At 42.8% G+C, this 23,545-nt stretch overlaps 1 protein-coding gene across 1 annotated transcript in view; it reads right to left on the reverse strand.

The window, feature by feature from the left end:
- Nucleotides 1–1,691: 1,691 nt before the first annotated feature.
- Nucleotides 1,692–23,545, reverse strand: part of cspg4 (chondroitin sulfate proteoglycan 4) — a 61,173-nt gene continuing 39,319 nt past the window's right edge. The window contains exons 4-11 of the mRNA XM_079270584.1: nucleotides 23,183–23,371; nucleotides 22,734–23,009; nucleotides 18,490–18,666; nucleotides 11,314–11,512; nucleotides 11,001–11,132; nucleotides 9,982–10,142; nucleotides 7,895–8,078; nucleotides 1,692–6,682 (exon numbers count right to left, since the gene is read on the reverse strand). Of these exons, the coding sequence (XP_079126710.1) occupies nucleotides 4,815–6,682; nucleotides 7,895–8,078; nucleotides 9,982–10,142; nucleotides 11,001–11,132; nucleotides 11,314–11,512; nucleotides 18,490–18,666; nucleotides 22,734–23,009; nucleotides 23,183–23,371 (3,186 nt within the window). The 3' untranslated portion in view covers nucleotides 1,692–4,814. The remainder of the gene's footprint in view (nucleotides 6,683–7,894; nucleotides 8,079–9,981; nucleotides 10,143–11,000; nucleotides 11,133–11,313; nucleotides 11,513–18,489; nucleotides 18,667–22,733; nucleotides 23,010–23,182; nucleotides 23,372–23,545) is intronic.

Raw genomic sequence — 23,545 nt, forward strand, 5'->3', positions numbered from 1 at the left:
TTGCTGCAGATATTGGTGCCCCACCAGTTAGCTTGAGCGAGAGCACTCTGCTACTGTGAAAACGGACAAAAAAACCCACAGTCCTTACAGTGCGAGGACACTCTCCACTTGGACAGGTGCTGTAACTCTTGGTGTGCTACCAGTTAGCCTGAGCGAGGGCACTCTGCTAACTGATATCCGCTACCGATATGTCCATAATGTTTACAACAATCAATGGACACACAGAGTATTAGCTTAGTCTAGTTAGCCGGAGCGAACTCGACAGCCGTAATGCGTCAAAACCATCAATGGGCACAACCTCAATGTTGATTTAGTATAACTAGCATTCACCGAGTTAGCCTGAGCGAGCACATTCCGCTAACTGTGATCGTTGTAATGCTACAAAGTTGATGGCCACAGCCCCAGTACCAGCTTTGTTTATCTAGTTTCCCACTGAGTTAACCTGAGCGAGGACGCTCTGTTAACTGTGACAGCCGTAAGGATACAAAGTTGCTGGACGCAGTCCCAGTCTCAGCTTTTGTTTAGCTAGTTTCCCACTGAGTTAACCTGAGCGAGGACGCTCTGTTAACTGTGACAGCTGTAAGGATACAAAGTTGATGGCTACAGCCCCAGTATCAGCTTTGTTTAGCTAGTTTTCCACTGAGTTAACCTGAGCGAGGACGCTCTGTTAACTGTGACAGCCGTAAGGATACAAAGTTGATGGACGCAGTCCCAGTATCAGCTCTGTTTAGCTAGTTTCCCACTGAGTTAACCTGAGCGAGGACGCTCTGTTAACTGTGACAGCTGTAAGGATACAAAGTTGATGGCTACAGCCCCAGTATCAGCTTTGTTTAGCTAGCCAGCTAGCATCCAAGTTAGCCTGAGTGAAGACACTGCTAACTGCGAATTACGTCAGATGTAAAGATTAAATCTCCATGTACACAACGCCAATGCGGACTAGTGTCTCACAAAGTTTGCCTGAGCAGGAACACTCTGCTAACTGTGATAGCCGTAACACTGTGAAGGGCGGGCCGACAGCGTAATTCTACGCTCTCGTTAGCGCGCCACTCGATTACTAGAGCGGAAGCGCTCTGCCAACCGTGGAACAAACAACTGTTATAGAAAACAATGTTAATCGATCTTACCGATTGCTGTCATCACGACTTAGCTGACCCTTATCAGACTGGTGACGACCGATGATAGGGGCGGCCACCAGTCCGGGGCTCGATGTCCGAACGGCGAACACACCGTTCCCTCCGAAGAGGGACAGCTCGTCGCAGCCTTTGGAGGGCGAGAGAACCGCAACTCCGACCGGTAGTCACAAGGCTACAGCGACGAGCTCTAATATGTCTTGATCGTAGACACATCCTTGTTTAAGCTACCATGGTAGCTAACCTGCGACGCGAGAAGAAAAAAAGGACTGAGCTCAGGATGACACCGGAACTTATAGATGACGGTGGTCATCCGAGGTCACACGTGACTTTGTTGATATAAATATTCGACCTGCGCATGCGCGAGACGGGATACATCCAGTGTTAAGCACTGCCTCTGGCGGTCAGTAAGGATGAAATAGAACACGTTTGATCTTTGCAACTTTTCTTAATTGGACAAACATGCAAATTAAGAAATGTTTAAAGAACCAGAAGAGCGCTGAACAGTCGAACAACAAAGTCACCGACTGAAAACAATGAACGAAGGTTTTGTTGCAAGAACGTTTTTATTTCCATTAGTGCCGAGATCAAGCTCAGAGGCATTCTGCAGCAAAAGACATTCCTCTTGTTCCAGAATCTAAACATTGCTTTGTGTTATCATTACTTTTAAAGGCACCTGCAGTTTACATATTACAGTTTAATCTCTGACAAAGCACATAACTTGAGTGTGACTTTGATGTATGGGGAGTGACAGAAATAATAAATAAGGAAAAATGAGGGGTGGTGATGAAACTCTGCCACGAACACAGCCTTCGATAAGCAGACAGGAGAAGAGCGATGGGCACCTGCACAAACACTCACAAAGAGAGACGCACAAACACAGACACAGGCATACTTTGCAGTTGCTCAATCTAATTAAATGTGGTTACATGTACAAAACATGATATATATTTCGAGATGTTAATCAAGCCCAAAAGTCTTACTCAAAAAAACAAATATTTACACATAAAACTGGTAAGATGTGGATGTGATATCCTGAAGGAGAAACCAACAGCTTTATTTGATCTGTAAGAGGTGTCACTGGAAATACACAGTCTCCTGAAACACATCATTTCCTGAGCTCTGTGCTGTCCGTTAAAATCATTACCCACATTTCCTGCTCTCGAAACGCTACAAAAATACAAGTTCAATAGACGATGAACACTGCAAAGAAACTATTGTATATTCAGCATACGACTAACAGAGAATGAGGTGTCATGGGGTCTACAGTTTGAGAAAAGAAATGTACAGCAAATAGTCAAACACCTTTTAGAACACAAAATAGTCGAGTCCTTCTTTACTTTAGTGGGTCAAAAAACCACATCTGATTTTCTCATTGTACACTCTCTATGTCCTTCAGTACTTCATTCAACATTCATCCATTCGTCCTCACGGGTCAGCGCGACGATAAAGACGTCCAGAGAGGAACAAAAGGAGACTGATTTACAGGAAAACGCTTCTTAGTGCCAACATACAAAACAAGAAGTAAAAAAATCTCACAACTTCAATATATGACAGTTTGTATATTTAGCTTACATATGGAATGCTTCAAATCTAAAATAGCTGTGAAGATTTAGAAAGAATATCTGAATTTTCTTCATCAATGTAACCTAAACATTGTATTCATTATCGCCATCCCAGCACCAGCCAGCTTTTATGAATTCTTAATTGCAGACTTGGAAACTGGAAAGATCCCAGTTTGAGATGACCTCACTCCCGTGTTTCAGTGTCAGCCAATACGATGTGTTAAAGACCAGCACTACCAAAATGACCTCCTGCCTGTGTTATACGGTCAGTGCTGTGCCAGTCCAGTGAATATTTACAAGCACTCTGGAAGCATGCAGAAACAATAACACACGACAGATGATGAAATAACTCTGAGCTAAACTCAATCAAACCTGAGCAAGTTGTCGCAACAAGTTTTTCATTTGAAACAGTTTTTACTGTTAAGTTCTCCTCTTTCCACACAAAAGCAAAACGACTGAAATGTTATTGGGTGACGATGTCATTGCTCTATCACGGTGAGCTAGATGAGAAGAAAGATCCCACTGTTATATCAGTCTGTTACATATGAAGCCACAGCCAAGAGACAGTTGGCTTTGGAGAGCAGAAAGACAGACAGCCAGCTTGTTTCAGCTGGCCAGCTTCAGGAAGTCACCGCGTCCAGCCAAGAAATACTCTGGTACAAAACCACAACTTCTTGTTTTTGTGCGGATTATGCAAAATAGACATAACATGTTGTTGAGAAAGCTTCAGCAACACGTTCTCACTTCCAACTCAGCTCGTGGGACCCTTCTAGCGCAGGTTTTCAACGTGTCAATTTCCTTTCCTTACACGCATACACTGTCCTTTCAACACAAACTTCCATTTTCATAGGAAACAACTTTGTTAGGTTTAGGCAACAAAAGTACAATGGAAGCGGCTTACACTACAGTGATCAAACCCTTATATATAATAATAATAATACAATTATATATATAGTTCGGAACAAAATCATTCCGATATGAATGCTGTTTCAATAATTCATTCTTAGCCAGCTAACAGTTCATTTTGGGTATTTTCATGAACGACAACATTTAGAAAAAAATGTATTCTATAGTATTCCATTAAAAAATAACTTTACTGCCATAATACTTTGCCTTGTGGTATCACGTTAAAGTCAACACCAGTCTCCTGGGTGAAAGCCCTGTGTTTGTTTGACCCATCCATTTTTTCCCCCCAAGCAGAGTTTGTAGCTCTATATATTGCGTAACCTAACTGCCTCAGTTCCTCCCGCCATATCTAAGAGTCATACTTTGATGCACAGGGCGACTGACCAAGCCGCAGTGTCTGACGAGTTGGGAGAGAGAACGGGCTTTCGAGGCTCTTGAAAGTGGATATTCTTTACCTTTGGATGGAACCAGCCTCGATGTTTTCCCCCTTAGATTCAGCTAAGTTAATGTCTCCTTGCTGTAGCTTCGAGTGCAACAGACAAATATTGGAGTGGAATCATTCTTTTAATCTGCAGTAACTCTCTGAAAAGAAAGTGAATTCACGTATTTTCCAAAATGTTGTAGTATTCCTTTAAACTGAATTCAGCCCTGAGAAACATAATACAACAGTACCTTAAAAATATTGAGAAAATACAAAGAGGCATGTTTTTCAACTTCTCGATAATACAGCATATATTTACCTCATCTATGTACAAGGCTTATCAACTTTCCCGATGAATCAAAGACTAAATTACGGTAAAAACATCACAAAGACTTTATATCACCTATCCAATGAAATGAATAATATTGGCCGATGATATCACATGGAATACAATGACAGAGCACCCCCACGATACATTTTGCAAACACATGGCATGTTTATGTCTTTGTTTGTGCCCTTTGACAAGAGGAATGATAAAACTAAAATAAATAGACATGGCCTGACCCACCTCAGATAACCAAGTGCCTCTTTCTTTGCCAATGAGTATTCAGTGTTTCATTGCCTGAGAATTTGTCCACAGCTATGTTGAGATAAGTTAATAATAAATGGTGTCATACCATAATTTTCATTTGAACTGGTGTGGCAAGAGGTCTTTAATACTGAGAGGAATGATTTGAGGAGACTTCCAAACACTTGAGGATCACCTCCCTCTGTGTCTTATCTCAAAGTGTCTCAGACCCAGTACTGGTTCTTTTTCAAGGCCGGGTTCGTTGTCCGACAGTGCTGCAACAACTCCGGGTCTGCGTCTTTGGAGTCCATGTTGGACATGGGGATGTTATTGGCTGGGTCAGTTTTGCGGAAGGTTTCTGCGCTGGCCACCTCTCCGTTTTTAGGCTTGGATGCTGCGGTCTGGACGTCGTGCTTGCCCGTCTTGTTTTTACGGATCAGGTAGTAGGCCAAGATGGCTGCCAGCAGCAAGAGGAGAAGGATTACTAGGATTGGAATGAGAATAGACCAGAAGTTGCTGCGCCTGGAAACATATGGTTTCCCGTTGGAGCTCGAGCCAGAAGATGTTGTTGTGGGTACATCCCCGTGGGGCCAGTCCATGTTGCCCCTCCAGCGGGGGCTAGCGGAAGTGGAACGAGGGGACCCAGCGCCAGGGAGGTCATTACTGTCCTTCGGTGAGGCTTCTGAGGGAATCCTCAACAGAGTGGCAGGGTAGACCCCAGAAGCATTGTAGGGGCCGGTCTGGAAGGAAAGCACACATTCTGCTGGAGGAACCCCATGGGCTTTGAGCAGGAAGCGGGCCTCGTCCTGACTGACACTGCCTCGTGAGCCAGAAGCGCTATTCAGGATTTCCATAGCTACTCGCCCCTCATCCAGCTCCTTCTGGCTGAATGTGTCCACTGGTTGACCTGCATCAGGACCTCCAGACCTCACAAAGCGAGCCCCGCGGGGCTGTTGGATGACAGTGAACGTCGGGGAGGTTCTGGTCTTGTTTGCCAGGGGAGTTGCATCCAGAAGCTTCCTGTCCAATTGGACAAGAGCACCTTGGGGTAAGAGGGGATCCTGAGCGATGTTGGCCAGAGGCTGGACTGTGATGTTGAGGACAGAGGAGACATTAGCAGCCCTGCTACGGGCTACAAATGCAACACTGTCTCGAGGTGAAGTGGACTTAACGAAGCGGACACTGACTCTGCCTTCTTTGATCTGTGTCTGGGTGAAGGCGGATGTAGGCTGCCGATCTACCATGACAGCTGCATACTTAGGTACACTTGTGATCTTGTAGAGGATGTCCTCCTCAACAGGGCCCCCGGTAGTGGCTCTCAACATCTCCTCAGTCACCAGGGTCTCATCATCGCCTTGCTTCACCTTGATCTCAGGAGCTTTGTCAAGAAACAAGGTGTGAGCAAGGACGCCGATGTGGAGCGTGTGTGGCTCTGTTTGGTGTTCTCCATCAGACACAATGAATTCCACAAAGCCACCGGCAAGGCTGCCATCGCTGAAGAAGCCCACCTGCCCACGATTGACCATCTCCTGTGTGAACCCAGAGATGGGGTCCATTGTGAGGGAGTCGACCAGTCGGCCGTTGCTGGGGGCTTTGGTCACTTTGAAGTGCACCTCATCTGGCGGACTGTCCTCGTCTTGCGTGTTAAGATGCTTCTGAGACAAAAGGGTCATGGAGCCTTGAAGAACCTCCAAGAGCATGTCTATAGTGACTAGTTCAGGGGAGTCAGAGCCACGCCGTTTGATTGAGATGTTAAATATCTCCTCCAGGACCACGGCGTCGACAGGTGGGGCCAAACCCTGACCCTCAGACTTCAGACGGGCTCTGAAAGAGAAGCTGTCAAAGGGAGCCCCTGAGTCATCGTGGAGATACTCCAGCATTCCTCGTGTAACATCTTCTTGCGTGAAGGATGGGGCATTACGGGGCAGGTCCTGACCACCCAGGGTGATACGACCGTGGTCAGGGAAACGCTTGATCTCAAAAACCACATCCACATCGTCCCGCTCAACTTCAGGTAAGCTAGCCAGAAGGTTGGAGGCATCGATAATTGAATCATCAATGGCTTTCCTCTGGCCTTGCACAATTTCCAAACCTGAGCAGAAACAATACAAAAATAAATCATTCAGTTTTCAAATATACGTTTTGGCTGTATCCTGTCGATATTTAACAATGCAGCAGAGTACATTCATGCTGTTGGCACCATATGAAACACAGACAGAGCAGGGGCGTATTGTTCAGGCAGCAAAAGGAAGCAGAGGTAATAAGTCCCTGTATGACTGTCGACTATTCAGGCAATAAGAAATTATTGTACCAACAATAATCTTTACAGCCTTGTTGTGCTCTTGCAAACTACAACTTTCCAACTTGTAGATTTGGATTTTGAGACTGGCAATTGACACAGCCATGACCACAAGCTAGATCAGGTCACACTAAGAGAAAAGGCTTTTGTCGAAAAGGTAAACCTGTGGAATCCAAATACAAGTTGAAAGCTGCAGTTTGTTCATAGCCTAACGTTAGCTTTGTACTTGTGATGATTGCATTTACGCTTCCCAGAAAGTGGTGTTTTTTGTGACAATGATCTTGCTGAACTAAATGTGTAGCATAAGTATGAGAACCCTTTGTTTGCACAGAGGCTATTTTCTGCAATAATCCAAAATCCAATGGAAAAATCCTATTGGCTTTCTGTCGAGGGGACCAGGGCAATGCTAACGTCCAGGTTGGCCTCCAAAACAACAAAATCCCTGCACCACTCTATCAAGGTACCACTTACAGCCTGGCAAATGTACGTATCCTCAAAAACAACTTTTTGGGGTAAAAATAAACAAAACTATAGAAATTGAAAGTGATACTTCACCCAAACTGTACTGTAGCAGAGTAACAAAGCCTATCAACGCTGTATGAATAAATAAATAATCAAACACAGATCTGACGTGTTTAAAACATGGCCACAGCTGGTGAACACACCATTGTAACTCTACTGCAGAGCCCTCTAACGGGGCTTGGCTGAGCCACTCATCTCTGCCTCTCAACATCTGTGGAAGTCTTCATACAATAACAACAATTGTGTTCAAGCCATGCTGTGTTTCAAGTCATGTAACTGCTTTATTTGAGCCGTATTCAGTCTCCTCCTTGTGTGTTTCGTGATTTTTTTCCCCTTTCTGGTGTGTTTTATTTCTATTTAAACTGTGTGCTGTCTTGGCCAGGTCCCCTTTGTTAAGGAGATTTCTATCTCAAGGGATGTCCCGGTTAAATAAAGGTGAGAAACAGTTCATTTAGAAATGTATTTTTCGATATTAGTGTGTACCTTTGTTCTTCCACAGCTGCGAGGAGATGTTTCTGTGAGCAGCATAGTAAGAGATGGTGATGGGCAGGATGTGACGGACATCAGGGGCCGGTTGGGATGACAGGGTTAGGTCTACGGAGTCCCTCACCACCCAAAAAGGCTCCTCGGGTATCTGGTGCTCATAGTAGACCACTCCTGCCTCCAGCTGTGTGTCAGGGGAAACAAAATCAGAAGATGAGCCGTTCAAAACTCTTAATTTTCTACTATATCATCAACTAGGATTTTATCTTTCAATATCTGGTCAATATCAACTTGATTGTCGATGACTTTTTATTTGTTTTGACTTGAGTGATTTGGAAGACAAAGACATCTTAGTTCGCTTCAATACTTTCTTTCTCTTTTTTCCTCTGAAATTTGTAAGAAGCTCAGTAAGATGGGAACTCAAATGACTGCAGCGGTGGTTTGGCTGAGCTGTATACTGGGATCCGGGTTTGAGAACCGGAATGTGACGGCCTGTGTTTGCTCTCTGAGGTCACTCTGTGTCCTAAACTCAACTCTTCTCTTACACACACACACACACACACACACACACACACACACACAAACACACAAGCGTTCATGCTTGCACACACAAGCGCAGCGCTGAACAACTCAAATCATCGAATCATGTTTTTAGCTCGACTAAGTGTTCGATTTTCTGTCACAATGGAAACAGAGCAGTTTGCAGGGAAAGAATTTATGCTCATGCTCATCCAAGCACAGTCAGACATCAGCGATGGAAATCAGACAGAAACCAGAGTGAGAACACACTGCTGCCATGGCAGACACACACTTACACCATGAAGCAATGCGTAGTGCTGCTACAAGATCATGTTGTGTCGTTCTAAACCAAATCCAGTAAATGCTAAAAATACCATCAGTTCATCTTTTTTTTAAACATAATCTGGATATTTGGTTATGTAATCTGAGTAAACTGAAATAGAAGTATCTCTTTGTTTCACAGACAATAAGTAAAAAAAAATCCACTAAATAAACAAAAGTCTTTGTAAATAAAGGGGGCAAAACTATGATGGAGGATTTTGAAAAATAATTGGCGTAAACCATTAAAAACCTAAAGCCTTTAATTATATTTCAGGACTCTGAGTGCCTGGAATATTTTTATTTTATATTTTATTATATATATTTTTTTCTTGCATGTAATCTGACTATTTCTACTTACTTTAAGGCTACTTTGCCAAACGTGCTGTACAAATAAGAATGCATTTTCAATAAAGTGCCTGCGCCCCCTGTGTCTATCATCATCTCCAACCCTGTCCACCACCTTCAGCAGTTTAGACAGAGGTTTATTTGTTTAACATTAATAAAATAAAATGCATTAAAAGTCATCAAGGGTAAAAACTCAAAACATGTATCAGCATGACTGCTCATGCTAATGCTGACCCTAAACATCACAATGCCACAAAGGCAATGAGGCCCCCTGCTGGTGAAGAAGAGGAACATGTTGATGCCTCATATAAATGAACATTGAGACATTGAGACAAGTCAAGAGCTGTAAGCTCAGGAATTTAAATGACTTCATTTGCACCCCTGTGAGAGCGGTGAGATCTTCAGCACCAGTTTGTGTTGAAAGGAGGATTAGCTTCACTTTTATGCATAAAAGTGGAATTATGTCTTCTCATATGTCTGTTTGACGGTCTCTGCAGAGGACAACTGGAGGGCCTTGAACAGCTACGTCTGCTTAGTAAAAGAAACCTGCCATTAATAGGAATGCTAAACGTGAAAGAGGAGAGGATTCATTCAAAAAGAAGAAAATGAGTAATCGTTGCGTTTACAGTGCTCCCTCATGTAACTATTTAAAAACAAATCCATCAAAATATGCTTTTTCATTTGCTCTTCCTGGAATTTCTTTGTTCTTTTACATTATTTTTCTTCCTTTAATCTGTTCTACTGTTTGACTTTTACCGTACAACTAATTATTTATAATAATCATTAAAAGCGAATGTAGAACGTTCATTTTATGAAGGGTGGAGGGGGAAATTAGATAAACGTCTCCTCAAGGAAATGTATCCTGGAAATACACACATTTAGCGTCGCACAAAAGTAATTACCTGTGTTTGTGAGAAGCGGGTAATTTCCTCATACTGGTTCCTGTCATTGGCCAGGATCAGTCTTCCCAAACGAGGTGGGCGGATAAGAGAGTAGCTTATCTCATTGCCATCCTCATTGGTCACAGCGCCCAGATTGGCACTCGTGATAGACTGCCTTGTTCCTGTGAAAACACACACACACACACACACACACACACACACACACACACACACACACACACACACACACACACACACACACACACACACACACACACACACACACACACACACACACACACACACACACGCTGTCCTCTGAGTGCTGTGGAAAATGGCCTCTTGGAAGTGTTGTTGAGCTTGTAATATTGAACAGAGTCTAGAATTGCCAAAAGCTTTAGCGGTTACAGTAATTCATGCACATTACTGTGCAGAAGAGCTTCCTGATGGGGAGAGTTTCATTCCAAAATGATATTCGTGCTTTCAAAAATGGGACTCATCTTCTTTATCATGCGTGAAAGTAAAGTTTGTTGAGCATAGAGGTGAGGTTATTGTCTGCGCTGACACTCGTGAAGTAGTTTCACTTGTCAAATGTTTCATCTGGAGAAGTTACCCTCTAAAAGTACAGTATTTACTAACAACAAAACAACTTCTCTTTGGTGCATTGGAAGATTTTCCTAAAGACAAGGTGTTGACTGACTGGAAGTGTGTGGAGGTGTCTTTAGTGTCTTATTCGAGCAAAGATATTGTGTAGCTGACATTAATCAGAGTGTTTGCTGGCTTTATGACTTTCCTCTACTTGTGCTACTTCACCATTGTTTCAGATAAACATGATAAATGTCTTTAAAACAACTGACTAGAAAATCTTGAGAGAGCAAATTCGTTGATGTTTTTGTTATCTGCACAAAGCATTGGACAAAAATCATTTTTAGTTTCTTTTTTTTCTCTTTGACCATATTTTCTATCTGACAAAGACACAAAAAAAAGGAGCTGTAGCAGTGACTGGGTTGACATCTCAAAGGATTTTTTTGACATTTTACCTGGAAATACCATGAGCTCCTCCTGCGTTACCATGGTGATGGTGAGAGGCCTGGCTGTGACGACGAATCGGTAGAGAGGAGACGTGTGCTCGCCGTCTGTCACCGTGAAGCTGAAACCACCTGACTCCTCACCTGGAAGAGCAGAGGAGTTTGGATGTGACACAACATGCCTCTGGGGGGTTTCAGAGCCGTAGTTGATCACTGGCAGCGACTTCTTCTTGATGATGTTGTAATATCAACAGTCCAACACAGAGGCCGACTTACATTCAATATACTAATAAGAAAAAAACCAAAAACATTTCAGTGGCCTCACCCTCGTGAATGAAGATGACCTCCCCTTTGTTTATGTGAGCTTGTGTGAAATTTAGGATGCCCTCTTCGGACGCCTCTTTCAACGCCACAATACCACTGGTTGGCACCTCAACGTGGTAAACCAGTTCCTCTGCAACAGTATCGGCGTCCTCAGTCTTCAGCATGCTGGAGGTGATATCAGCTTCCTCGCCAGCAAGAACCTGTGGCGAGAGAGAGAGAGAGAGAGAGAGAGAGAGAGAGAGAGAGAGAGAAACCGAGATGAAAAGACACCACATATTACCCAGTCTGAGTTATGTTTGGAGGAAGGTAATTCAAGGTAATTCAAGGTTATACAAGGGGTCAGGAGTTTATTTGAAACCCATTAGAGACTGCATTGTGCATAAAAGACATTATGATGCTGTATATTAATGTTGGTCTGAAGCCATTGCAGAAGAAACGGAAACAGACAATAAGAAACCGACCAAAAGGAAGAAAACAAATGATTGAAATCAAAAGAAGATAAGTACAAAAGCCGCCGTACAAGCAGTCCCCCCCAAAGAAACAATTTAAAAGGTTAATTATTTCTCCGTGGCAGTCTACGGCGCTCCTGTTATCAGAAGATGGAGCACAGCGGCGCATGCTGAATGACTCTCCCTGGGTGGATGGGCTATAATGGACTTCTAATGGTCGGCTGGCTGAAAGGAGCATTCATTGAAAGAAATGGGCCAGATCCCCAGAAAGACATTCTTAAATAGCTGGAATCAGTTGGGAGACTGAGCCGAGGGTGCCCTACAGTAAGAGGCACATATCGAACCGGAAAGCCGTTCGACCTCTGATACCTCTCTCTTTCTCAAGACTCAGGGTGAAGAGCAAGAAGCCTTCTGGCAGGAGGAGGAGGAGCGGAAGATTCAGTTGTGGATATTAAACCTTCAGGTGTCAATCACTGAGAGTCAGTTCAATTTAGAAGTTCATTTATACCATGTATGCTACACATGAGCACACATCATCCATGTATCATTGACTTGTTTGGTGAGTCCAGTTTCTCTCACAGTTTCTCTGCTCCTCCGATTTAGTTTGACACTCCATCAAATATCTATCACGGTGACACAGCAGAGGTAATTTAAAGTGGCCTCGGAAAGTCTTGACGAAGAATTTCATGTGTGTGGACGCTGAGTTTGTATACAAAAGACACATAAGTAACATAGATATGCGAACCACTTACACTCTGTGGCCATCCTGGTTGGATGTAGCAGTACATCGGCTGCATGGCGTTCCAGCAAACAACAGGATGAAGATAATCAAATGTGACTATTGTGTACAAGCTTGTTCACAGGTTAAAGTATGTCGAGAGGTCTAAGTTAACCAGACTAAGTCTGTAATTAAGTGTGTATTTAGCCCTGTTTTACACTGACGATAGTCATTTACTGTAAATGCTTACTGGGCCTTGTGTGCCAGGGTGTGGAGAGCAGAGGCGCTGATGTTTTGGAGGTAAAGCAGCTACATTTGGGGTTATCCCTGGACCATCAGCTTGGAGGGGATTGAGGCCTGCTGTTCGTATTTCCAGACAGCTGGGACCCCAGCTGACCTCCGAGAGTGCATCACCTGTATCGAAAGGGTTTCGCTGGAATCTGTGAAAGATTGCTACCAGATGTCAGCAGCTCACGCCGTGATTCCACTGGAGCTGCTGCACACGAGATACCCGCAGAGACTTGTAACCTCTGGGAACAATAACCTTTGTGTCAGACGCTTCCATGACAGAATGGGGGTAACCTGCGTCGATGAGCTCGCTGTCGGTGGCGTTTTATCTTCAGAGGAAGAGAATCACATCATCCCACTGCATCACTTAAAGCCACTGATAGTTCACAAAGTTATTTTGTAGAACTGACAACAGCAACACACCAGCCTACATTAACAAACAGGGTAGCATTTTCTCCACTCTGTTGTGGAAGCCTGCGGAGAACCTGTGATATCAGGCCTTGGAGAATCCCTACTTCCTCGAGGCAGTTTACATCTCAGGGAGCAGAAACTGATCGTTTGTCTGGGAGCACACCCGGGAGACTGAACGCAAACAATTCAGCTCGTTCTCACTTCCAGCGAGTCAGATGTCGACCCTTTGTCACGCCGCTCGACATCTGAAACCAACACACAAGGCACCCTTCAGTGTCCGTGAGGGACGCGCCGGGCTTTCAAGCAACTACAATTTGAACCCGTCCACCTCATTATTAGACCATCAGAGAAAGTGCTCTGGGAGTGTGATGACGGAATATAAAGAATGAAAAAGCTCACACAGGGTTGATTGGAAAGAAGAGGATGTTTCAAAAAAAATGCAGGACTTTCTGTTTTTGTGTCCCACAGTTATGTAAGTGATCTTTGTGATGCGTTTTCTGTACTTATGTTACATTGTTTAGGTTTTAGTTTGCATACTTATTTTAAGCCCAACCATGATGTTTTTCTTGAACCTACCCAAGTGTCTTTTTTTAGCAAAACTTAATAAGCAAGTGTTTTTGTTGACTGTAACCACACACTGGGCTACCCAGTGCAATAGAATGTGATGCCAAGGGGTCTGACAAAGCGTCAATAAGTGACGAGTTGCAATGAGAATGTGTTGAACAATTGGAGCCAAATCTGGACTCATGAGACGGAAGTAGTTTTTTTTGTTTTTAAGACAGGACACCCACTATTGCACCATAAATAAGACCGATGCTTTCCCTTCCCTCTGTTTTATCCTTCCTCCTTATTGAGAGAGATGCGAGAAGGCGATATGATATGCAGAGATGACTTCGCCGATAACTGTGCCACCCACCTGGCCAATTTCTCAGCATTAAGAAGCATTATTCTCCCACCACTATACTAACACAGCAGAAGCTGGAGAAGACTGAGGGCGGGAACAATCCCCTTTCAAGAGGCAACAGAACATATGGTCTTCATTTCAAGAAACTTATAACACCACAGCGTCAAGACAAAAGCTTCTAATCACCTCTACCATGGTTACATTTGTTTGGAGTAAAAATATAATCACAAACTTAATCAGGTTCTCTGTCAGATTCCTGGAAGAGAGCAACTTAAATCAAGTCTGAAAAGCAGTTTGCCGCTGTCACCGCCAGTTGACTCCCGCTGGGAGTGGGTCGGTGTGGTCACAGGTGTGCTCTGGAGCACCTGCAACCACTTCCAGCCGTGATGTCAAGTGACCCTGAAGAGCACCTGTACATCACTGCAGGAGGCTGAAGAGTCAAACCACTGGGGGTTTGCTAGAACAAGACGTTGAGGTGTTACAGTAAGTTTCTCTTTTTGTAATAATCAGGGAATTCTGCAATTTGTTCCGGGTGTAAGGAATCAAAAAGCAGCATTTTCCAGGTCAGCACTTATAAGCCCCGATAAATTCTGGGTTTGTACTTACAGCACAGCACATGAGGAACTCAAACTCCATTCGGTGAGAAGTATGAGTTAGAAATAGCAGCTCGGGAGAAGCTCTCAATCTAATTGCAATGAACAAAATCCAACACTATTCTCTTCTTCTATCTAAATATCAAGGAACGGTCTGTCTACCACAGGCACTTGCAACTGCAGTTAATGACTTCATTTTCTGAAGAATGCACAACAGCCTAAACAAGAGAGACATCCGTTTAGAATGTTCTGTTTAGAGCATGTGGCAAATGACATCTATTTCTATCGAAGGAAGCCTAATGTTTTGATACAACTGATATTTTATCTCTGTAACCTGCGCAGCACTCCACCCAGGGGATACAGATGAAAACGAGCTTTCAGCCATATCTGGTTCAACACATGTTTTGCACATTGTTCACCAACATACAAACAAATAAACTAAATAGTTCCCAAACAGAAAAACCAAACACAGCCTTCTTAAATAATACAAATCTTTCAATATTTTACAGTACCCTTGTTTCAAGCATCTGTCTACAAGTTCTGATTATAATAGTTTTTTTAAAGTGCAAAACCCAATCCCCGGCACTAGATGGCCCCATCAGCCTACTCCACACTCCAGTAAGGCACCAAGCAATCTAGGCCAGCTAATCTGAAAATGGCCTTGCAAATTGATGGTTTATATAACAATCAATACATTTAGCACCAAGGAGGATGGGCTGCAAATTCAATTTCATTGGACACAATGGCTGATATTTCATTTTGGAGGCAGTAATGAAGGAGCTGCCATGGGCAAATGACTTAGTTGGCTGGTGACTCAACAGGATACCACCATGTTTTAAATGTTGGAGACTCTGAAGGGGCGCCAGATGTCTGACGCTGGATGCCTGGGCATCCGAAATATTGGCTGATTTTGGAAGTACAGGGGACACCAGAGTGTTTTCTAACTCTATACTGGGGAGTGGGGAAGTAAAGGCAACAACAAGACAGATGATAGTTTATCAATGGACATACAGTATATATATATAAAGACAGACAGATCCATAGACAGATCGACTGAGCCAGCTATTTTGCACAACTAGCGCAACTTTTTTGAGATACAGTAAAGTCAAGTAGAACCAGACATACAGACAGAGACGAGTGTAAACCCTAATCGAGACCAGATGCATCCTCCAGACCGGGCCAACTGGGATCAGCGGCGAGCTTCAACAGAGCCCGATCATGGCCATGTTCGTCATCGTGTCTGATCATCTGCTGCAGAGGTCACTGCAGACACACTCACACACAGACACACTTCCTGCTTTAAATCAAGCCAAGTGCCGCTTGCTGGGCCAGCCCCGGCTCTGTGCGGGGAGACGTCCACATATCATTATGTTACATTCTGCAGCCGCAGCCGGGGAGGCGCAGGGATTGGATGCCGCCCTCGCTCTGCCAGAAGGCCGTGGTCTCGTCGACCATCTTGGTTTTCCAAAAATATGGGTTGCCAGGGAGACGCGGAGCCGCAGGCAGAGCAGGGAGGGCTGAATGACACAGTCGGTTTCCAGTTCTGTGAGCTGATTACTGCTGGCTCTTTCCAACTGCCTGCCTACTCTTACAGCACAATCTACTTAACTGATCCTTCAAAACATTTCCATCTCTCACGGCTGAGTCAGTAAGAAAGCGTGTCCCAAACACACTCTCAAACTACTGTATGTGAGAATTACATGAAGGTGATTGAATGAACATCTGTCTATTTGCATCAAAGGTCAATAGTTGTGGGGAAATTATCTATGGATGGAGTGTTTATTAGTTCGAGAGGAAAAGTGAGATCTATCCACAATGAAGGAAATTATTTTCGATACATTTGAATTCTCTTTGGATCAACTTGATGTGTTGATGTATTATTGTCTCTGTAACTCCACTTTGGGGGATTGTTAGAGTGAGCATTTTGATAGAGCTTTCATTGTGGACTTGTTCTGAGACGTTCATCACCCCGCGTGTGTTGGATGGTTAACCACTCCTGTCACCAGCCGTCAACCCATTGATATAAAGTGTGGTTTCCACTTTTAAACTGACAGATCCACAAGGGATGAAACCTTGTCTATTTCAGTAAATATGCAGTTTGGAGTCAATCTATTAATTCCAACATACTTCTAAATCAAAGGTGCACCATCTTTTTCTCGCAAGCCAATCAGAGGAGACTGGGTTTTTTTGGGAGGTGGGCTTAAAGAGACAGGCGCTAAAACAAAGCGTTTCAGACCGGTGGTGAATACAGGTATATTAGGTGTATAGGTGTTTTTTGAATATTAAAGCATTTAAACATGCTCAATAAGAAACCAGAAACACCTGACAATGAGAATGAAATGTCCCTTTCAAAGCTGAGTTAACATAAACAGGTGTGTTTTACATGACTATGGTAATTAGGGATGGGCAATAATGCAAGTCAGATTGGGAAGTCCCGTTGTGATAAATAAAACTCCTCAGTTAGAGTGCTACAAAGTTATATTGTGTGAAAAGACAACAATAAATCAGAAGATATTAATTAAAGCCAAATACAGACTGATGTAGGTTTCCAAATGAGACATATTTCATTTTAAAACATCGTTATTTTTATGAAAGTTGAAAGAGTTTTGAATATTTGAGGTGCATGGATACTTTAGTTTGATAACAATACTAAGTTCCCTCCGTTCCAGTGCAAACTGGATATCAGCAGAGACTGCATTAAAATGCATACAGATGCTGTACAAGACAGCACTGAGTGCTTTCAGTGAATCACGGTCTTCTTGTACTTATGTGGCGTACATGATTCATTTGCAATATTTTGGAGCAGTCAAGCTAAGAATATGCTAATTCACTTCTACTTCATGGCTGTTTATAAAAAACACAAGACGCTGCGGAGGCCACTGCTGCAGCGTGCGTCATCGTCGGTGAGGTCAGTAGCCTTCAGCGTCTCAGTAAAATTCACTGCATTTAGTGAAGTGAATTTAACTCATACAGGATTCATGACAGCGGGCTGTAACCGCAGTTCAAGCTATAGATGTGAGAAAGTTCAGTCAGAGTTCAGAGTTCATTCAGATTTTAGATCAGTTTGACCCTTAAATGGAAAGAGCTCCTTCAAACAAAAGGCTTTTTGATTGTTTGCATATCTTGGGATTTCTAAATTGGCAGAAGAACAGTAAATTCATACATTTTGTCAGAGAATCAATGTAAATAACGATGAAGCGCAAAGCGTTAAAAAGCTTAAAGCACTATGAGGCAGTATTTTTTAAATAATCATCCTCTTTTCAACAAGACAGATTCTCATTACCATGATGAAGCTATTTATCTGCCATTTTCTCAAGCTTTGTGTGGGTTGGGCATCGGACCAATCATGCAAAATCTGGAACAGGTGGTAACACCTGCAGCCTGTCAATCACATGCACAAGTTGGACTAGTTCTTCTTTCCGGAATATTTCAGGAGAAAAAGAAAAAGATAAATTAAAAAGGCAAAATATAAGCTAATAAAAGCAAAAGGTAACGTGAAATAAACTTGAACTGACATAAACCTCTAAGGGAGCAAGATATTTTCCACAGTTTCTTCTTCTTAGTATAAAGTAGTCCCTTGTTTTGAAAGGTCGCAGTAAAAAGTTTGGTCTTTGCTTCCCCTACACAAAGTGACGCTTGTGGCCAGCTTGAATTCTCATCAGTTAAAATGTACTGAAGGAAAATAAAGAGCATCCAACAAACTGAAAGTTTACTTTTCATAAGATTTTCCGACAGCAGCAACGTTTACCGTGGAGTATGTTGGAGGACAGCCCAAAGTAACAGCAAAATGCACTTTCAAAAAGCAAAACATTACCTCCAGTCCTGTGTTACGTGTCAGTTTTGGCGGCTCATCGTTGACTGGTGTGACAGTCACCGAGATGGTGACGGGGAGGCTCCGGCGCTCAATCTCATAAGCCGACGCAGAGAGTGTAAAACTGTCCACCTTGCTCTCGGTGCTGTCATGCATGTAGTAGACGTGTCCAAGTTTCAGCTGGGGAAGATACAAAAAAAAGATCCAGTTGTCACTCCATTCTGAATCAGACCTGAATGGTAGGAAATAGGCAGAGGCTGGGTGGGCCTAACAGTTGGTATAACATTTTACAGTTTCTCCAAATCAACACTGCTTTAGAGAAACCATAAAGCCATCATATCCTGGTTTACCTGAAGAAACCCAAATTCCATCTGAAATTCTTAGAATTCTCAATTTGATTCAAATATTTTGGTGCATAATATCTTCTCAGATAGCTGTCCGTCCCCTGACACAGGGAACTCAAATCATTTTAATCATACTAGTAATTTTACGAATTGTCTGGTGTGCTACTCAGCCTGTGAAAACATAATGTTTAATGTATTTTGTGGCTCTGGGGGATCTTATTATTTCAGCTGAGGTTTGGAGACTACAAATTTGATTAACATTTTAAACAGAAAAACTGCGTTACAAAGTGGAGTTTGAGACATTGGCGTTTACTAGACAGGGAGAATCGAACAATAATATGCCGTTGGGACTAAAACCCTGAATATTTTATAAACCTGTCTCTTGTTAGTCCACTAACTTTACAGAAAGCAGAAGATTCACTTTCTATCCCTTATTATCTCCATATACAATACATATGGATTATTCTTTAAAGCAAAAGTTGATTTACTCAAATTGTTAACTGGCTTGATCTTTATCTTTTAGGTTATTCCAACTGTGAGAAACATCCATTTCATTTACAATAACAAAAACAGGAATACCCAATTCGCGGATAATGTGAGACGGTACGTAAATACGGTTTGTCATTTTCTTGCCGAGAGTTAGCCAAGAGACAATTAGCCTAGCTTAGCATGAAGGTTAGTCTTTTCTTGCCCAGTTTTTCATAGGGATTAAACAAACAGGATATGATGTGTCTTTGAACTTCAGGGGTGCTGGTAGGTGGATTTCTTTTCGGACCGGCCCGCTCTCACCAAATGGTCTATGAATGACACGACAATCTGTCAGTTAGCATGCAATGACAACGCCATTCTTGTCATTTTACGTCATGTAGTCTGCAACCTCTGCAATATAAATGCATGCGCTAAGAGCAAGTGACGTAGTATGGAAAGTGAGAAAGACTAATTATGATGGTGGGAGGAAATGACTATAATGCAATGCTATTTATACGCCTTCCCTTTGGACAGAGACAGGCGAGCTGTTTCAGCCTGCTTATAGTCTTTGTGCTAAGCTAAGCTAACTGTCTCCTGACTATCGCCAAGTATTTAACAGGCAGATCCCAAATTGTCAAACAATTCCTCTCTTTGTTTTTCGGAGATGAGAAAACATAGTACCGTTTATGTTCTAACATACCTGTATTTCTGTACAGTAAACACAATGTCCTTTGTTGCCCTAAACAGATAATATATGTTTTCAAAGTTTTGAGATAAAGGCTATAATCAGGTCTTAAAGTCTGGCAGCAGCACATGAACAAGGATAATCTCCCATGTGGGACAAAACCTTGAGGGGAACCAGATGCACAAAAGAATTAGTCATCCTGTGTCAAGTGAGCTAGACGGAAAACAGCACCTGCGGCCGAGCCGAGTCAACGCTGTTCACTTTCTGCACACAGAAGAGAAATCCCAGCACCCAGAGTTGTTGTTTCTCAATCCTGTAGTCCTATCCGGATCAAATAATCTGCATAACATGTAACATTTTAATCTGACAAATGTACAGAGATGCCGGATACATCTCTGCAAAGAGGACAGTTGGAACTTTGTCTTGACAAAAGCCAGTAAGCTGCTGTGAATTTGAGGGACCCGCTTCAGAGAGCAGGAAGTGCCAAATGGATCCCATATGACGGGCATCCTTCTAACAACCCCCATCATCATTACTGATCGGGGAAAGTCAGCGAGACAATCAGTCTGCTTGCTGGGACAATAAACAGTGGGTGGCTGTTAGACATGTGGCCTTCAGATTTACTTAGAGGCTGATGCACGGTGTCAATATATATTTTTTCCAGTTTTGATTGATGTAAAAGGTTCTGTGTGTCGACTGTATTTAAAAAAAAATAGTAATATAAACTGTAGAGGACCGAAAACATTTTGTACTTTGCGAAAATGAAAGTTGCCTGTGAGGACTTTAATAGGTTTCCACAGATGGAAGACCTAATTGAGACCCGATGGAGAGCTGAACCTGACTAAAGCGAAGGTGTATCGGAGCAAAGTGTTTCAGATTTTGCCATATTTCCACAAGTTGGATCCCACTCAACATTGCATATGTTACTGAATGTGTTCGTGACTTGGTTGTTCAAAGCTGGAGTAAATGACAGTGAGCGCTGTGGGATAGAAAAAAACATTTTCTGACACAGATTCTATGGTAATGTGACACATCTGGAACACATGGCACATACAATGAGTAGAGTGACGAACATCCATGTGGTTTGAGTTCATGTAGACACTCTCGAACACTCTCAGTTTTTCTCACTGAACAGCCACGATGTTACTGTACACTTACATTACCTCAGTGAACGACCCAAGCTACTGACTTTATCGCAAAATTACAACACACACTAGTTAGTCATTAAACATCATTAAACCTCGGGGAAAAAAACCCGTCAACACAAAAAAGTGCACACACACAACTTTAATTTAGAAACAATTAGGGTCTGGTTTAAATGCTCCACTGACTGAGGATTGGACGTTTATTCTTCAATGTGGTACTCATTTGTGAGAACGGACTGTGTTCTCTGAGTCTAACATTAAAAGAAAACAGAAAAACACAGCAAACAGTCTCTGTGACAGTTCCGTAGTGGCTTTTGATATCTATGTTCATTCTTGCCCCTCCGCTGCCAATGTAACCGTTGCTACGCAGTAGACCCATTTGAGTTGCACATTGGGTTCTTTGAGAGACACTGTGAGTGAGTCTGGCAGTAGCAAAGCGCGGGACGCTAGTGTGCACTCATATATTATTATAGGACTATACCGGGCCAGTTTATTTTGGCTCCAGGCGGTCCAAAGGCATCGTCAGTTTTTCCACCATGCTTCACAAAGTAGAGAGGAGTAGAGAGGAGGAGAGGGAGACCGGGGATAGATGCAGGAGCTATACGACATGTGTCCAACTAGCGCCATGTGGTCCATTCAGAATGCTTGAGGTTTTTTTCAATGGTCACTACACTAATGCATTTTTTATATTTTCCTAAAGCTGGGGCCTCCAAACCACACGGAGAGCGACCAGATAGCTGTGCTGCAGCAGCTTCACATGTCTCTCTCCCCTTTCTGTCTGTTACAGCACAACAAATCCAAAACGGCACTGAGAAGTAACCGGGGGGAGGTTTAATGGTGAAGCCTTGCTGTGGTAATCCTGCTGAACAGCCACCGCGATCTAGTTGAGAGAGGGAGATGCTGTACTCCCTGGAGTTATTAAGACAGGATGAAATGTGGATTATTATGTTTTTTGGGGGTGTTCTGGAAAGATTTTGGTCCCAGACTGACTAAAATACAAGAATCTCCACATTTCAAATCACTTAATCTCTAAAAATTGGAGCTAGAGGCATTGCTTGTTGTACACATATATTAACAATTTGGTGAAACCAACCATTTGGTAAATAAAAAGCTCTGTGTTATATTTTACAAGGTTCTGCCCACAAGCTGGGCAAACCACACTTCTAAAGGATTTAAGGTTATCATATTTCTGAAGATGCTGGTACGTCAAAAATATCCCGACAAATGTAATAGATTTATGTAAAATAATACATGCATGCACAAAAAATAGTGTGCTTCGAAAATATACATAAAAATGAGAAGAGCTGGATCAACGACCTTCCTCATTATAGCGATGAATCAAGCCAATAACATAGCATAGCATAGCATGCTACCATATTGGCGAGCAATGAAACTTAATTTGATTGTTGATTTATAAACTTTGAGAGTTAGTGAGGGAAATGATCATACAAAAGTTTGAACCAAAGGTGCAAGAGAAAAATACAGCGTTGTTTGAATGAGGAGCCAGGGAGATGCAATTGTTTAGAGACCGTTGGTGACATTTTTTGTTGGAATATGTATCTGAAGTCCTAATTTCCCGGCTTCTCTCATCATATCATTACGTACCTCTTCCCATGTAAAGTAAGTCACTTCGTCTCCATCAAGGTAACGGATCTCCCCGTGCTGTGGTGCCTCTTCCACAAGAAAGTCGATGTTTGCTGAGGTGTAAAAGGGGTGCGAGATGTTAACAATCTCGGCGTTAATTGCCCTGCTGAGGCCTTCCTTCACTGTAAAGTTGAAGGTCTGGATGGGGATGAGCTGGGGCACGATGTTCACAGAGATGTACAGGTCCTCCACTGAAGTAAAACCATTGCTGACGTCAACTGTGAAGGCGTCATTGCCCTGAAGGAGATGGATGTTCAAATAAGTTATTGATCTACTACAAATAGACTGTGCCTTAGATTTATCAGAGGCAGTTTTTTGTCCCATTTTACTATCAGCGTGAATATGAAAAAGAACGAGCTGCCACATCTGATTTACTATGCAACAGCAGAATAAATGATATGACAATAAACCTGGATGGATGCAGACACATAGAGAATGCGTCCCTGATCAATGTCCTCTTGAGTGAAGGAGTGAATGTAGTCGAGGACAGGCGAGGCTGTGCTGTCCGAGCTGTTTGTGAGTTTGACCACGTGGCCGAGACGAGGAAGCTTTTTAATGGTAAACACCATTTCTGTCGGAAGAATATCAGCTTGATCCACCTAAAAAGCAAAAGTTTGTACTGTTAATTTATGATCTAATCTCTAAATATTGCATGTCTTTTTTTTGTATAATGACCATCTAAAAGTGATTTGTGTGAAGTGCAGAGATTAAGCTGTACCCCAACACAATGCATCATGGAAATAGAGGAACTACTCACAGCTGACAAAAATGCC

This window comes from Melanostigma gelatinosum (assembly GCF_949748355.1).
Source record: "Melanostigma gelatinosum genome assembly, chromosome: 1".
Classification (NCBI taxonomy): Eukaryota; Metazoa; Chordata; class Actinopteri; order Perciformes; family Zoarcidae; genus Melanostigma; species Melanostigma gelatinosum.